Raw genomic sequence first — 18770 nt, forward strand, 5'->3', positions numbered from 1 at the left:
ATATGAAGTGGAGGCAGTATGAATCCATTTTCTCATATGGTATATCTTGGCATTAAAACTGATTTTGATGTATCACCTGTCCAGCAAGCATAGAAAACAATAGGATTTTGTGAAACTAGCCTGTAAACCTGTATGTAACGTAATAACTTTTATATCACAGCAAATCTTTAAATTTCATGGCCTCCAGTACCAAAAACATGCTTTCACATTTTTCTTTCTTAGCCACTGAATTCAGCTTTCAATACAAAATGCCATTGTTACCTCAGAATGCTCTGGCGAAAGAATTCAATTTTCACCTAAAGACTCTTTTTCAAAACTGACACTTCATAACGCAGAAAAAAAAACTTCCTAGTGACAGTTTTTATACTTTACATATATAAAAAATAGAATTACAGAATTTACTTAAGGGTTAAAATGAAATGGAATTTTAAATATCTCAAGCTTTACATGATACCACATTTCTAAGTTTCAATTTTGATTCTACAACCAAAAATATATAGGAATTGATATGTCACACACCAAACTTCTGTGAATAATGTGAATGAGCAGAGAAACTTATCTGAATAATGAATCGAATGATCTTATCACACAATGCTTAGTTTACCTCATTCCTTTCAGGCAAACACTTTCAGACAACCCATCTTGCATGTCAATATGCTTTCTTAAATTTCTTGACACTGCAGATCATTTTGTTTTTGGGGTGTAAAAGAAGCTCATTCATGAAAATCCAACTGAGAACAATGTTGAGTCTGGTACAATAACTATTAAATTATAGTGAACTTTTTGTCAATGTTGTGCACAAAGTACTGGTGTCTTCTATATTTGACCCAACACACCAGAGAAAAAAGGTTACTTTTGACACACATCTTTCTTTCAGATCTCTAATTTAAATAAAATTGTATGCAAAATTGGTTAAATATTATAGGAAGCACTTCATACAAGTTTTATGGAAGTGGGCAGGATTAACATTTCGGAGACCAGCCGATTAGAAGACTAATGAACCCAGGAAATCAGCCATTTATCCTGTTCTTTGAATAATTATTGGCACATATGGAATTGATGTATCTTCAAGGACAAATCTTCAAGATTTATTTTTCATATTTACTTTAGTGCTTTGATAGATTATAAATTTTAAAATAATAACAGAAAGTATAATTATTTTCCCAAGATAAAAGTGCAAGATCAGCTGTCGAGCAGTTTCCTACTCTTGAGCTTCCTGACTTTCTTTCTCGCTCAACTAAATGTGATGCATTTGGAGCAGAATTACAGTAAACTGAAAAACCTAACAAGTACACACACGAAATCCAATGATATTGGCTCAGCCATTCGCAACAGCAGCTGTTACATTCACTAATGTTTCTTTCAAAATAGTTGTAGAAATTGACAACAGATGGCAGCATCAGTCAAGGGACAGGTAGCAAGATGTCCCTACATCATTCTCATATGAAATGAGTCCAGTTTTCGAGCATTAGGTAACCCGTGCATCAAGACAACATAGCTCGACCTTTACTCCAACACGGTCTCTTTAACACAGAGTTGTGGTCTGAGCTATGCTCAGTCTTGGTCTCCAGAGTGTTGAGGATTCAAAGTAGAATTTCTTGCAAAATAAAATATCTTTGAACTACTGAAAAAATTAATTTGTTGTTTTTATAGTTTTCATTCCAAAGAATAGCCTTCCACTGCAATCTATCCTTTGAAGACCTCTTAACACGTACAAGACTAAATTGCAACCTAAATCCATTTCTGCTTGCTTATTGCAGTCAGGCCTTAATCTCCCTCTACAATTTGTACTCCCCACAATTCCTTTCATTACCCAACACAATTCCTTGATGTCTCAGGATATACCCTGTCAACCAATTTCTTCTTTTAGACAAGCTGTGCCATAAATTTCTTTTCTCTCAAATTCAGTTCAGTATATCATCATTAGTTATTCAGTCTAATCATTTGATCTTCACCACTCTTCTATAGCACCACATTTCTAAAGATCCTCTTCTTGTCTGCGCTTTTTATTGTCATGGTTTACTTTTGTATATTCTAAAACTCCAAATGTTTACCTTGTTGTGCAACACATCGTTGATGGCCTGAATACTTAAAAGGGAAACTCCCCTTTGCACCCCCTCAGATTTAGTGGTGAAAGGCCCAGCAGATAGCCCTGAAAAACTGAACACAGATCAAGCATGAAAACATGAAGAATGTGTACTGAATGATGAAAAAAGAAGAAAAATACAGTGAATGGTCCAAGCTCAAGATATGCAACATTGAGAGAATAGCAAGAACCATGTCGTCATGGTTGTGTGGTCGTGGTGTTGGACTGCAAACTGGGAGATCCGTGTTCAAATCCAATTCATGCCTCCCCCCCCCCCCCCCTTTCCCCACAAATTTATGAATTGTCCACTCAGTCATTGACATATCTGTTCTCCTTCTGTAATCTTGGCAATTGTCAATTAATTATAGAATATGAGTCATATGGTAAGAATATATTAGCACTGCACGTAAATGTAATGAAAAGTGAGAGCAGGTAAGACCTCTCACAGAAATGAAAACAACTATGTTACAACAAAGGGATTTAAGAGTCAAAACTTCCAGAACAGAACACATGAGTGGTACCTGTGTAGAACAAATATGAGGTAAATACTTTTGGAGGTCCCTTTGTTACACCTTGGTGTTCCAAATGGACATTACATCATTACACACACAAATTTGAACACAGTGAACAGATATGTCAATGATCACATGGAAAAGGGGGGCATGAAGGAGATTCATGTTCAGGTCTCCGGCTTTGTAGTTCAACACAGTGACCACACAACCACAATGCCCTAGTTCTTGTTATTCCCTTAATGTTGCATATCTTGAGCTTGGACCATTCTCTGTTTCTATTTTGCTTCTTTCTTCACAGTTCAGCACACATTCTTCCTGTTTTAATGCTTGATCTCGGTTCAGTTTTTTAAGGGCTCTCTACTGGGCAATCTCACTACTAAATATGAGGGGGTGTGATGGGGGGGTTTCCCTTTTTTGTGTCAGTGAAAAGTTTTGTATCAGTTTTCACAGTGCTTTGGGAGTTCACAAGTGAGGGTTTCTTGTCACAATTCTTATCTTCTGCTCCCTCCACACCATCCCATCTCCAAATAGTGTTCTCTTACTACACTTTCTTTATTGTTGATGTTCTGAATTCTGTAAACCACTCCTACATTTTAACCACCCTCTTCTGCCCATGTGTTGCACTACATTGCTTCTTGCTACCCTGTATATATGTTAATTTTTGTTTTAATTTTCTTTTTTGTTACCTTATAACCTTTTCTCCTCCAAATGTTTTGCAAACAGGATGGACTTTTAATGCATTCTTCTTGTGCCACTGTCTTACCTGCTACCATTAGATGAACTTTTAGTATGACTACCCCTTCAATATGACTTGACTGAACATTTGCTATGGTTGCTCTTTTCTTTCTATTTACTTTTAAGTGTGGTTCATTCAGATAAATGATAAATTACTTAGACTACAACAACTTGGAAATGCCTCTCTTTCAGGAAACTCAAGCAAAAAAGCCAGACTGGAGAAAAAAGCATGAGGAATTCATCGCAACAATTCGTGCAGCAAAGGAGATGAAGGCACATTTGGCAGCTGGAGGGAAGCTGTCAGATTTGCCTCCACCACCACCGCTTGACACATCTGACTACATCCAGTGCCCTCACTGCCAGCGGCGGTTTAATGAGGCTGCTGCTGAACGGCACATCCCCCGATGTGCCAACATGCAGCATAATAAGAAACCTGCACCTGCTGCTAGAACCAGTGCAGGGAAGGTCGGTGCACGGCGTCGATAAATGTCATTAAAAGCTCATGTAAACTTATCTGTACTAAAATATTAAAAGGCTGCAATTCTATAACAAGTACATCTGTAAAACATAATTTATTCTTTTGTTAATAATTGGCTAAAAATTTTGATTAGGTGCATGAAAATACTTTTTCTTGACCAGACGTGTCAAAATTGTTGCAGGAATTCTTATTAGATTAAAACTGAATGTTTCACACACTCAAGCAACAGAATTCAGAAATATTTACAGGTAAATCCATTAACTAAAACAAATGACAAATACAAGCTCTGCAAAATTACATCAGTATAAGATTCGTACTGATATAGCTCCTACATAATAATTACCTCCAATAATGTAAAATCATATTTTCATTAAAATGTTTGATTACAGGCCCATAGTTTTGTAGCTACATTTAATATAAAGGACTGTGAACTTAGACTCTTCAAACTGTCATATTTTCTTGTCATTTTCTGGTCTAACATGTCATATTTATACGAAATAATGTCCTTTTTGTAAAAATTCATGCAGTTATTCATACTGTGGTTAAATTATGTTCAGATCTACAGGTGGTAATTGACATGTTAAATATGTAGTTAGGAACCTTAGACTGCAGACTAGACCTTGGCAGGGGTGTAACCATTACTAAGCAGCCACAATAAATGTGCTAGATGACTCTTGTTCCATAGTCAGAGTATGACTGTGATTTAGGACCATAATCTAAGCACACACCAACCAAATAGTTGCTTTGTCTTCGATATGTAAAAAAATGTCTTGTCTATTCAGTAGCCACTGTCCTCGCTCTGTACTTTACTGCAGTTTAATCTAAAATTTGGTCAATTACTTAATTATTTTTTCTTTGCTATATGTAGAGTGAAAGAATGATTTCAGAAATAATTTACTGTATCACACCTGATATTCATCGAAAGCAACTGTGGCAATACCAGTAATAAAATGAAAATCCTTGTTCTATACCCTCACCAAAATACACCTGAGACAAGTGTAATAGTAGCTTAAAGCTTGAATGTGACTGTGAAATTAACATGTGTGTGCCATAATGATTATTTTGACCATGAAAACTAGCTTCGACAAAATTCTCACAATGATTTCAAAGTATTGCCAACTTTGAATTACGAAGTCATTTTATTTTTTTAAATGATCTCAGCTACTTTTAGAAAGAGTTTTGAGGTGATGTATTTCATGAGTATATGTTTATAAGAACCACAGTGAATATTACTGTAATTTTAAATAAGTTATCTGATTAATTTAATATTCACAGAGAAAGATAAATATGTATGGTAAATATGGAGGTTAACGAATAATATACTTACACAAAATTGTGCTTAGTGTATGGATGTGAAGAACTAATACCAATTCTGATCATGCCAGTAAACTTAAAAGCTAATATGGTATGCAAAACATAAAAGTCAAAAAGAATTGGAATCAGATAAAAATGAAAATCACAAAAGCTAATGTTATGAGGAGATGAAATATGCATAACCGTGAAGATGATTCATATATATTCTTAATCGGTTTTTTTAAGTCTTGATTATTTCTTATTGTGAGGCAAATTTTTCATTAATTAAAGACTATTTCTGCAAAATTTTGTCATTTGAGAGTATTAGTTTATTTTAGCTTACAACTACAGAAAAGAGCCATTTAAAGCCAGATGTTTACAAAAACCATGTAAATTTGACTCAATGTTTGTTTCTGTTACTACAAAGAAGTAGGACTCCTATATAAAATCTGTAACCGAATATATTGTAAAATGTTTGAAATAATAATCATTTAAATCACTATTGAAATACTGAAACATGAGAAGGGTTCTTAACAGTAACTGAAAATAGAGGAAAGATGTCAAAGACTTACCTGCATCTTTGCAGACAGTGTAAACAAATTATATATACTGGTGTTGGTATACATATTGTAGTTCAATAACTTTTACTTTAGACAGAAACAGTCTTGTTCCTAATTGTAGCATAAAAATGTGTATGAAGTAAACAAAAAAACTACATTATTATGTGAACAACTTTTATATTCAAGCTTGTATTTTAAACAGAAAAATAAAATATTTTAGGGACAATAAAAAATCAACTCTGTTTGTTTCCCGCAAACACAATTTTAACATTACGCAACTTCAAATAACACTTATAAAACATAAGACACATATTTTAAAATGTGATGGCCCATGTTTTTATTAATAAAAGCTCCATACTTTCCCCTAAGTTGTATCCAGAGGATCTGTGTCCTTGCCCATTCCTGTGATCTCTCTTTCAGTAGATAGGAGTCCTTCGCATTCCACTTCAAAAGCACTCTCATTCATACGAGAGTGTAGCAGTTCATCCCCCCCCCCCCCCCCTCCAAAGAGAAACGAAATTTTGTGTCAATAGATATTATTCTTGTCACATTCGTGCTGGTAGAACAGACATTTACCACTCACTATAAACTATTCAGAGTAAAAGGACTAATTTTTAAAAGAAATAAAGAGGCTACAGAAAAATGCCTGCATAAAAATTTCCAGGATACTTTATTGCTATAAATTACCTAATAAGTGAGAAGCTCAGGTCTACTTGTGAATAAATAAATCCTAATAATTACAACAGTCATCATAAGAGCTGTGAAACTACTGTGGCCTACTGAAGTAAACCCTCTACAATCTGGAAGTGGTGAACTGTGTAGAAACTGAGTGAGGATATATAAAGAGTTCTATAACCTATGGAATATTTTTGTTCTACATAGTTAACGTCCCGTCTGTTAATAAAAATAAACTGTATTTATAGTAAGATTGACAATTTCGACGTTTACTTCAAGTTTTATTCAAAAATTGTTGATGATCAATGTGAAACAGAGGGATACTGTAGCAAAAATAGAAAACTAGAAGTACATTATCACATAGCACTAGAAAATGCAATTTCGTCAAGAAACACACAAAATATAAACATGTCAAACATCACTTCAATACTTCATCGAGCTTATATGAAACTTGTTTCTGTTTCTCGTAAACACTTTCATACTTATCATCAATAATAATAATATTATTATTATTATTATTATCATCATCAATAGGAATGTATTGCCTTTGATCATGGCAATGAACATTCTATTGAGGACAAAATAACGACATTAATCACAAAGACTTTTTTTTTTTTTTTTTTTTTTTTTTTTTTTTTCCGTGTAAACTGTACTTGCATGGAAGGTAACTGCTTTAACCAACCTAATAAAAATGCAGAAATTATGTGATCAACTAATTTTTACTACTTATAAAGTACATATAATTGTTGTAAGGATACAAAATACATTGAATGATATGCAGTTCTACTCATAATTATCTGCAAAAAAGAATAAGGAAAAAAGAAACCATTGACTCTGTTTCTCTCTTACACATTCATTTATGTTTATTTCCTTACCAATGCTACCAATATTGCCGGTAATCCTACCATTCACTACGTCATCTGTGTACAGTACCAAAACTACTGAACCATAGTTTCTGTACAGTGCAGCTTAAGTGGTCCTTTTTACCATTTATTACTATTGTTCACAGGTTTTTTAATTAATAAGAAATGTGTACCTAATATTAAAAATTAACAAAGGTAATTAGGTCTCTACACTTGCAACTCATTTGTGTGTGTGTGTGTATGTGTGTGTGGGGGGGGGGGGGGGCGAGCGCCTCACAAAAACACACTACACATTAAGTTCGCCTTGCAGATGGTCTGCACAAAGTCTTCAGGAAAACATGGTTTCATACATGAGCCCAGTTTTTACATTATCACAAAAATGACCTGCAATGGGAGCTGTCGAAGAACAGGGCAAGAGCCAGTAGAGTAGATTAGATTAGATTAGATTAGATTAGATTAGATTAGATTAGTACTTGTTCCATAGATCATGAATACGACACTTCGTAATGACATGGAACGTGTCAGGTTAATAAAAGGTGTCTATACAAGATATTACATTACACAACATATTACATGACACTTAATATTTTTATTTTTTTGTGGGGGTGGGGAAATTACCCACTTACTACATCCAAAAATTCATCTAATGAGTAGGAGTTGCCATTCAGAAATTCTTTTAATTTCCTTTTAAATGCTATATGGCTATCTGTCAGACTTTTGATGCTGTTAGGTAAGTGACCAAAGACTTTTTGTGGCAGCATAATTACCCCCTTCTGAGCCAAAGTTAGATTTAACCTTGAGTAGTGAAGATCATCTTTTCTCTTAGTGTTGTAGCCATATAACTGCTATTACTTTTGAATCCGTTCATATTGTTAATAACAAATTTCTTAAGTTAATATATATATATATATGTCTGCTTGTGTCTGTATATGTGTGGATGGATATGTGTGTGTGTGCGAGTGTGTACCCGTCCTTTTTTCCCCCTAAGGTAAGTCTTTCCGCTCCCGGGACTGGAATGACTCCTTACCCTCTCCCTTAAAACCCACATCCTTTCGTCTTTCCCTCTCCTTCCCTCTTTCCTGATGAGGCAACAGTTTGTTGCGAAAGCTTGAATTTTGTGTGTATGTTTGTGTTCGTTTGTGTGTCTGTCGACCTGCCAGCACTTTCATTTGGTAAGTCACATCATCTTTGTTTTTATATATATATATATATATATATATATATATATATATATATATATATATATATATATATTGTGAGGCTACAGTGAAGATCCCTAGCTCTTTAAATAAGTGTCTGAAGCATGATCTTGGATGAGCTCCAGCAATTATTCTGATTACACACTTTTGTACAATGAACACACTTTTACTCAATGATGAGTTACCCCAGAATATGATGCCATACGAAAGCAGAGAATGAAAATAGGCGTGGTAAGCTAATTTACTGAGATGTATATCGCCAAAATTTACAATGACCCTGAAATGAAATGAAATGTTGTGTGACGAGGGCCTCCCGTTGGGTAGACCGTTCGACCCTAATAGCATAAGTAGCTGAACTCAAATGTTTCAGCAGATCTTCAGTGTGTTTTTTTCCAGTTCAACCCCTCATTGGTGCACACACCTAGAAATTTTGAATATTCTACCTTAGCTACCAATTTCTGATCGAAGTCTATATTTATTAATGGTGTCATTCCATTTACTGTGTGGAACTGTATATACTGTGTTTTGTCAAAGTTTAATGAGAGCCCATTTGCAGAGAACCACTTAATGATTCGGCAAAAAGTACCAGCTTTGCATCTTCATGAATATAGAATAGCAAGTCATTAATATATATTAAGAACAGCAGAGGACCCAAGACTGAACCTTTCAGCACCCCATTCTTGATTGTTCCCCAGTTTGAGAAATCACCAGTTTTTGCATATTATGTGAACTGCTTATTTCAACTTTCTGCACTCTTCCCGTTAGGTATGATTTAAACCATTTGAGTGCTGTCCCATTCATACCACAGTATTTGAGCTTAACTAGAAGTATTCCATGATTTACACAATCAAAAGCCTTTGAGAGATCACAAAAAATCCCTACGGGTGACTTCCGGTTAGTCAGAGCATTTAATATTTCGTTAGTGAAAGTATATATAGCATTTCCCATTGAAAAACCTTTCTGGAAACCAAACTGACATTTTGTTAAAACTTTATTTTTACAAAGGTGTGAAGCTACTGTACAATACATTACTTTTTCAAGTATTTTGGATATGGCAGTCAGAAAAGAGATTGGGTGGTAGTTGTTGACATCAGGTGAATCCCCTTTTTTATGCAATGGTTTAACAATGGCATACTTCAGTCTATCTGGGAAATACCCTGCTTCAGAGAGCTATTACATATGTGGATAAGAATCCCACTTATCTCTTGGGAACAAGCTTTTATTATCCTGCTGGAAATGCCAACAATTCCATGTGAGCTTATTATCTTCCTAATTTCAGAAGGAGAGGTGGGTGGAATTTCAATTGTATCAAATTGTGTGGGTAAGGCCTCTTCCATTAACTGCCTTGCTTCTTCTAATGAACATTTAGATCCTATTTTCTCTACAACATTTAAAAAATGATTATTCAAAATGTTTTTGATGTCCGCCTTTTGTTGTTTGTCAAGTTTCCATTTGCTTTGATGGTAATGCCATCATCCTGTACTCTTGGTTGCCCTGTCTCCCTTGTAATAATATTCCAAATTGTTTTGATTTTGTTATCAGAGGTATTAATCTCAGACATGATGCACATGCTTCTGGACTTTTTAACGACCTTTCTTAATGTAGCACAGTAGGTTTTATAATATTTGTCTGTTTCTGGGTCATTAACCTTTCTCGTTGTTAGATACAGTTCCCTTTTGTGGTTACAAGATATTTTTATTCCTTTAGTAAGCCAAGGTTTTTGCATGGTTTCTTATAATTAGATTTAACTACTTTCTCGGGGAAACAGTTTTCAAATTCTCTTACAAGTGTATCATGAAATAAGTCATATTTTAAATTAGCATTGTGTTCCTTGTACACCTCATCCCAGTCTAAATGCCAAAGATTTTCCCTGAAATTTGTAATTGTTGAGTCATTAATTGAACGCATAATTTTGGAGGGTAGTTTTGAATTACTGAGTGGAACTATGTCATACACTGTAACTAGCTGAGCACCATGATCAGAAAGGCCATTCTCAACAGGACAAGAATTTGTTTTTAAACTTATCTTGGTCTATAAAAGTGTTATCTATCAATATGCTCCTGTCCTTTACTACTCGGGTAGGAAAATCAATGACAGATGCCAAATTGAAAGAACCGAGCAAGACTTCCGGGTCATTCTTCCTATTACACTCTTTCAGTGAATCAGTCCCTACAAATTATAATTTGCTTTCCCCTATCTGACAGACAGCACAACAAGGCATCCAAGTTTTTCCAGGAATAAATGAAAGATTCCTGAAGGGGACCTATTACTGTTACAATTATAAAAGAGCCCTCCTTCAGTTTAAGTTGCCAGGCACATGCTTCTATATGTTGCTCTAGACAAAACTTTTTTGTATCTAAGCTTTTTACACAGTGATAATTTTTGACATATATGGCAACTCCTCCTCTCACCTTATTCTCTCTACTCATATGTTTGTACTGCTATGTGGAACAGTGACAGATATGATTAGTTGGCCTTCAAAACATTAAATTCTGATACAAATTTACCAAATACTGTGTGCAATTGAGTATGATAAATGACTTTTATTGAAGTTGCAGAGGAAGTGCAAGAACTATTTTACTGGATAGGAAATGCACTTAACAGAACAAATTTCGATGGAACATAGGTGGTTTTTCCACATGCTGATCCATGTTGTTCTTACAGAAGGTCCATAAACATCTTGAGCAGTTAGCATAAGCAAACAAACATATCAAATTAACTACCTTTGAAAGTCAGCTAGGCTGTCCTACAGTAACTGGCAGTGATAATGAAAGATCAACTTTTGGGCAGAATTTTGAAAAAAGACATTGAAAATATCACTGGGCTTGCAACCAAAATTTGTGCAGAATGTCTTGTTTTGCTAGTTTTGGATGTCAGCGTTTGCCAGATAGGGTGGGCTTTATATTAATTTGTCTACCATTGTATCTTGCTTTTCCTTTACCAGAGGCCTTTCATAGGTAATTACAGTGATTGAAGAAAATATGATCTTTTCTATCCTTGACACTTATCAACATGAAACCAATTCTGTATCAACCTTAGACCATTTACAGCAGAATAAGTTTAGTCATTAATATAATATTGATAACAAAAGTATTTTTGAAGTATTTTTATCAGTATCTATAAAATCTAAAATTGATGTTTCATTTCAAAAAAGTTCTGTTACCTTGTAGCATCTTAACTTTAAAAACAATGTAGAGGTATGATCAAGCAGTTTTGTGAGATACAGGGTGAGAATGAGATTCTCCCCCCCCCCTTCCCCCCTGGTTTCTGGGGGTATTCCTTACATTATTTGGAACAAAAAATGTGAATGAAGTAATGGGATCAGATCCATAATTAAGTAGCTACAGTAATTGAAAGTCTCAGGAAAATGGCAAAAAAATTTTTATTGTAGGATTTCACTTTCAAAAATGTGCATAATAATTAATTTAAACAATTTTGTAGCAGTCTCTTGCATTCACAGTGGATTTAAAGCAAGTGTTCAAAATTTCCTCCTTGCATTTTGAAGGCAAATATTCACATGGGAGTAAACCACGCAAGAAGCATTTCGTAATTTCACATGCTCATTCCTTATTGACATTGCAACATCGAAAATGCGTAGCATCAATTCTTCTTGTGTTTCCATCTTAATTTCATACATGATGTCTTTCATCCACCCCCAGATGCAGTAATCTAGGGGTGTTAAATGGGGATCTGGCAGGCCAGATGATAGGGCCCCAGTGACCTATCCATCGATGAGGGAATTGCTGATTAAGATAAGCTGTTACCACGTGGTAGAAGTGTGCAGGTGCCCCGTCATGTTGGATGTACATATGGTGTCTTGTTTCCAGAGGAACATCTTCAAGAAGCTGCAGTTAGTCTTCTTGCAAAAAGTTACCATACATATGACCATTTAAATTTCCCGGGAGAATATATGGCCCTAGTAATTGGTCACACACAACACAACACCACACCAGACATTGACACTGAATCTGCATTGAAATTGAGATACTACTGTGGCATGCGGATTTTCATCTGCCCAGACATGCATGTTGTTGACACCATCTCTTGTAACGGTTGCCTCATCATTGAACATTATGAAGTGATAGAGCTGCCGATTTCCATTTAAGCTGTTACAAAAGTGCAAACAGTTGGCACAATTATGTGGCTCTAAGTGGTGAACTTTCTGCACGTGAAAAGGACACAGTCCATGCTCATGAAGAATCCTACATACCTTAGACAGTGAAACGTTCAGTTGGATAGCTAGTTGTCTTGTACTTGAATGAGGACTGTGCTCTACTGAATTAAGAATGTTTTCCTCTTCTTGAAAGTCACAATGTCTTTTGAAGTGAATATGAATACTGGGAAGAGTACCAGTTTCTAGCAATGTTCAATACCTTCCACTAAATGTTTTGGCACTCGGAATCCTACAATTAGGATACCAACAGCAGTTTCACATTACCATCACAGAAGTCCAAAATTTACACCATCTCTCCATACTCCTATGATGAAAACTTGTGTGGCATCGCAAAGTGTACTGCACACTGCAAACAATAACATTAAACACTGACTGCAGTATCAACAGCATGGTTGTTATGCAAATGTAACACTCGCTGCACTTGATTTTTTATTTTTTATTTACACGTCAAGTTCTGTAGGGCCAAATTGAGGAGCAAAACTCCGAGGTCATGGAACGTGTCAGTACATGAAATTGCAACATAAAAGTAATAACACATAAAAAATAAATGTTTATGAAACCAAAAAAAGTCACTTCATACATTTAAGTAAACACAATCAACAATACAATAATAATCAGCTTAATTTTTCAAGGAACTCCTCAACAGAATAGAATGAGTGACCCATGAGGAAACTCTTCAGCTTGGATTTGAAAGCTTGTGGATTACTGCTAAGATTTTTGAATTTTAGTGGTAGATTATTGAACGTCTATCTAAGACTGATCGTGTGTCCTGTGAACACAAATGTAGCACTCCATATGCCGTGGCATGTTTAGGAACTCTGTTTTAGCTCTTTAATTATGGATCTGATCACATTACTGTACTTATGCTTTTTGTTCAAAAGACCTAAGGAATAACCTCCAGCAACTGGGGAAAAATCTCGTGACTCACCCTATATATTAAAAAAAACTTTCACATTTTTTTGTGAGAGATCCAGTCTTTGCTGGTTTGTGTTCTGATATAATGAAGTCCAGTTTGCTTCTAATTTGTAATGGTGTATGTTTTCTTTGGTACTAATCTCTCTCAAGCTGCTTTCAGCACAAAGTAATGCTGTAAAGATATACAGGTTTACAACACTCAGTATCTTCAGGTTATTTTATTTATTCATGTCAAAAGATCATACAATACAAGATAAAAACATAATACATAAACTAATTGCTCATTTAAAAAATTGAAGATAACATTACATCTTATAGATCATAGTCTATACTGATATAATAGAGGGAAACATTCCACGTGGGAAAAATATATCTAAAAACAAAGATGATGTGACTTACCAAACGAAAGCGCTGGCAGGTCGATAGACACACAAACAAACAAACACAAACATACACACAAAATTCAAGCTTTTGCAACCCACAGTTGCTTCGTCAGGAAAGAGGGAAGGAGAGGGAAAGATGAAAGGATGTGGGTTTTAAGGGAGAGGGTAAGAAGTCATTCCAATCCCGGGAGCGGAAAGACTTACCTTAGGGGGAAAAAAGGACAGGTAAACACTCGCGCGCACACACACACACATATCCAACGGCACATACACAGACACAAGCACAGCTGCCTTTACAAATGTCTGCTTGTGTCTGTGTATGTGCGGTTGGATATGGGTGTGTGTGTGCGAGTGTATACCTGTCCTTTCTTCCCCCTAAGGTAAGTCTTTCCGCTCCCAGGATTGGAATGACTCCTTACCCTCTCCCTTAAAACCCACATCCTTTCATCTTTCCCTCTCCTTCCCTCTTTCCTGATGAAGCAACCGTGGGTTGCGAAAGCTTGAATTTTGTGTGTATGTTTGTGTTTGTTTGTGTGTCTATCGACCTGCCAGCGCTTTCGTTTGGTAAGTCACATCATCTTTGTTTTTAGATATATAGTCTATACTGATATACATTAAAAGAATGGTAAACAAAGGAAAAAAGACAAATATGACAATCTAAGCAACTTTAGCCCAGTATTTGCCAATCACAATGATTCAGAGCTTGCAGACATCAGGTCATCAATAATGTATCTTGGAGGACATATTCTACGTTGGTATAAGTGCTTCACAGTTTGCTGAACTCCACAGTAACAAAGGGTTGATGATGTGGGGCAATCCCATTTCTGCAAATTGTGTTTTGAACTTGTGACTCCAGTTCTAAGCCTGTTCAGAATTTTCCACACAGGCTATTCTTTGGTGAAACCAGCATGGTATCATCTAGCAGTGTTCAGACCTCACCGTTCACATAGATAATTAGGAACACATCACTGGACAGTGTTATCTGTTATCCTTGTGAAACTTTTCCTTGATGTCAGTCAAGAAGGAGGAGGACGGTTTATAGGAGGTAGATACTTTGGCCCCTCTCTGCAAGCAGCTATGTCATGCTAATTTCTGGTGGGCAATTCCAGCTAAATGGCAGCACTTGTCCTGTGGTTTAGGCTTCAGAGTCTACATGACTCATTACCTTAGAAACAATATTCACTAGTTTAACACGGGCAGAATTATACCGATCAGGACTAGCATCTTCACCTGCAATGTAATATAAAGCTGCAGTTTTACCTGTTTTTGCTGTTGTACCCCCAGGACATTTCCATAATTTTGTGCAATATGTAGTTTCTTGCAGATACTTTTTGTTTTACATTTAGACACAGTTGCCTGAAAGTCAGTGTATGGAAAGAGTGACCCCAAGATATATGAGCTGAAAACTATGGTGCGTTCCAGTCACTCAAAATTTCCCAAAGGCCTGTCTGTTCTTTCAGGTTGACAGAGAGGAGTGGGGGGTGGGGGGGATGACAGCATTCTTTAGGATAGATTTTGTTCATTATTCTCAGTCTTTTATTTTAGTTTTCAGAATTTTACAGATGTAACAGGAATGTCACCATACCAGTAAACCACAGGAGATGTTTAACTGGAAGGGACCAAAGTATGCCATTTCTGATACCGATCTGTCAGTGTCCACATCAGATAGCACACTCAAGCTGCTCTCTTTGCAGAAATAATTAATACACTTGTCCCAGTTTAGCATGGTATCAGTGTGAAAGCCTAACAGTTCTACTGATTTACTATGCACATCTTTAGTTAAACATAATCAATTGACCAGTCCATACAGTGTACCAGATGTTAAAACTATTAAAATATAAAACAATTTAAAAGTCTAGTAGTGCTCAGTAGTTATATTTATTTAAGTCAATTAGAAACTTGCACAACCATTTTCATAACTTTTAAGTTGAACCTTCTGGTACATTTCTGTACACAAAATTTTTATAAAATAATACACTGATAATGAGGAAATGAAGTTACCTGAGATACCAGAAAGTACTAAGTGAATAAATGTAAACAAGGAAGGAAATATTATGCATCTAGTTAGGAAATCGGGCGTGGGTCACATATTCCCCACAAACAATGAGTGCATTCATATATAATAAATAAGATTACATGGTATTATCATGAGTATTATACCGCTTGGCGTTGTATGCATAACATACTACTGAATTAGCTTCTACATGGGAAGGTATGCCATTAGTTGCAACAATAAAAAGAAATGAACCCAGGACAGAGCTCTATGGCACACTGGTTCAAACTCCCATCAGCAGTATGTGTCTGCTTTAAGTAAGACAAACTGTCTATTGTTGCTTACTTAGAACTTAATTACAGTTAAAGATGAGTTGTGTATGCCATAAAATTCCAGTCTTGCAGGTAGGTTGTTAAAGTGAATAAAAATACTTTACTGAGATCACTAAATAGACAGATAAAATTTCCTTATAGCTGGCTGCACCCAAGAAACTCAAAGTATGAAAAAACAAACAAGACGAAGTGGTCAGTAGTTTTTAAGTGAGCTCTGTTTTGAAGAGTGGTATAACTTTAGATGTCTTGTACATCAGAGAAAACTCCACATTCTAAACATATATTAGAAATGAAAGTAAGTAATTGACAAATAACATGTTTCTTTCTTTTTTTAATTACACAATTTGAGAACCAATAACACTCCACTTCTGAAGTTGGACACAGTTTTCATAATATTCCTGGGAGTGAAAGCTTTTCTTTGTAACACGGCTCTGAGCACTATGGGACTTAACATCTGAGGTCATCAGTCCCCTAGACTTAGAACTACTTAAACCTAACTAACGTAAGGACATCACATACATCCATGCCTGAGGCAAGATACGAACCAGCAACCATAGCGGCAGTGTGGTTCCAGACTGAAGCGCCTAGAACTGCTCGGCCACAACGGTTGGCCTTTGGGACACAGAACACTTTTGTTTTCAGCTCACTTACCGTTGTTAGGAAGTAATCATTCGCTTGTTCTCGGTCCAGAACTACATCTTGTTTGTGGATTTAAGATTTCTTTTTTGGTAGGGTCCTCTGCTGCCTTTCATTTGTTGGGAGCATCTTCTATGTACTGTTAATAAGCGTAACTTCTTTCCAGAAACAATTTGTCTGTAGATTATTTCACATTTTAAATAAGCTTTTTAAACACTGCCATTCAATTCAAGCTCTTGTTTATTAGATTTTTTTAAAAATAAAAAGTGTCCCAGAAGAAACAGTCAATATCAGGAATATGACAGGAATGACCATTTGAAACAAAAAAAGTCTAGTAAACATGGGGTCTAAAATGCATACCTTGAGAGTTATGAGTAATTGTTCATCTTCACTGCTGTGAAACACATCTCTACTACTGAATACATGCTCAAAGCATGCATTTTAGAACCCATGTATATACAGAATTTCTTCTTCTTTTAGTCCACAATATTTCCTCTCTAAATATGGACAGCAAAGAGCTTGCAGTAGAAGAGATTTGTTTCACGATTTTGAAGATGAAGAAATGGTCATAGCTCTTAAAAGCATGCATTTTAGAGATCACGATTACTAAATTCCCCACACAAATAATCGTTCCTGACGTATTCCTGAATACTGACCATTTTTCCTGGAACACCCTGTAAATTCTCCATAGTCTGAGCATCTCCTCTACATGTGATCCAAACCATCAATATACCATTTTAGCCATCTATTTATTTATTTATGTTTTTGTTTAGGGAAGTTTTAATTAACGGCAAACAAGAGGACCATTTCTGACTGTTTTCAGCTAAATAAAACAGGTTATACACCACACATTTGATTCCAGTAACAAACAGAACTGCAGTACACTACCCGCAGTAAGCACATATGACATTCTGCAGCTTATTGATAGCCTCAGAAACAAAAAAAATCAGCAAGATTAGATGAAATTTCTCTGTATCTATTGAATATATGCAAACAACAACTAATAAAACCACTAGTTCATCTAATAAACTGTGTTCTTGAAGACAGTGTGTTCCTGACAAACTGACAATGGCTGTACTTAAACCAACACACAAAAAGGGGGAAATAAAGCATGTACAGAACTACAGACCCATTGCCCTAATCTCAACTTCCAGCAAACTGACAGAGAAAATAGTATTTAAAAAAATCCTGGAACATTACAAAAATGCAGACATATTAGGTTATTTCCAGCATGGTTTTAGAAGAGGTCGAAGTACCTCATCAACAGCAGTAAAATTTGTCCACCATGCACTTGAAAAAATAAATGAAAAATCCCAAGCAGCAGAAGTATTTCTGGGCCTCTCAAGGGTTTCTGATGGAATACATCATGATGTGCTCTTATAAAAAATTGCGAAGAGTGGTGTCACTGGAAAACTCGTGCAACTGCTAGAAACATATTTAAAGGGTAGACAGCAGTGCACAGAGGTTACAACACTAATGGAGAATTACTGGAGAGGGGAAGGTCAAGTATAAGAAATATACATTTTGTTGTTCCTCAGGGCTCCATTTTAGGTCCAGGCCTATTCATATTCTACGTAAATGAGCTCCCAAGTTCTCTTGACAGTAAGCAATTGATTATTATGTATGCAAATGAAACATCTGGTGTCTGGTATGCAGCAAGTGAGCCCAGCCTAGTTGAACAGATACATAACTTTATTGAAAAGGCACGAGCTCACTTTGAAAGAGACAACCTAAAAGTAAAACATAGAAAAAAACTAATACTACTCATTTTAAACCAAGTGGTCCAAACAGATAAAATACTGTGATTGATGCAATTCTACCAAAAACCTGTACAGAGTGTAAATTCTTGAGTTTATGCACAGTTGATCGATTTTCATGGAACCAGCAAACTGATTATGTCTGTAAAAAAATTACACCCAGCCTATATGTATTAAGA

The 18770-nt window shown here is 35.7% G+C and overlaps 1 protein-coding gene across 1 annotated transcript in view; it reads left to right on the forward strand.

Annotated features, from left to right (window-relative positions):
* The window catches only part of LOC126187612 (serine/arginine repetitive matrix protein 1-like), a 459987-nt gene extending 455150 nt beyond the window's left edge, over positions 1-4837 (forward strand). The window contains exon 7 of the mRNA XM_049928804.1: positions 3526-4837. Within this exon, the coding sequence (XP_049784761.1) occupies positions 3526-3819 (294 nt within the window). The 3' untranslated portion in view covers positions 3820-4837. The remainder of the gene's footprint in view (positions 1-3525) is intronic.
* Positions 4838-18770: the final 13933 nt, after the last annotated feature.

The sequence above is a fragment of the Schistocerca cancellata genome, chromosome 5 (genome assembly GCF_023864275.1).
Source record: "Schistocerca cancellata isolate TAMUIC-IGC-003103 chromosome 5, iqSchCanc2.1, whole genome shotgun sequence".
Classification (NCBI taxonomy): domain Eukaryota; kingdom Metazoa; phylum Arthropoda; class Insecta; order Orthoptera; family Acrididae; genus Schistocerca; species Schistocerca cancellata.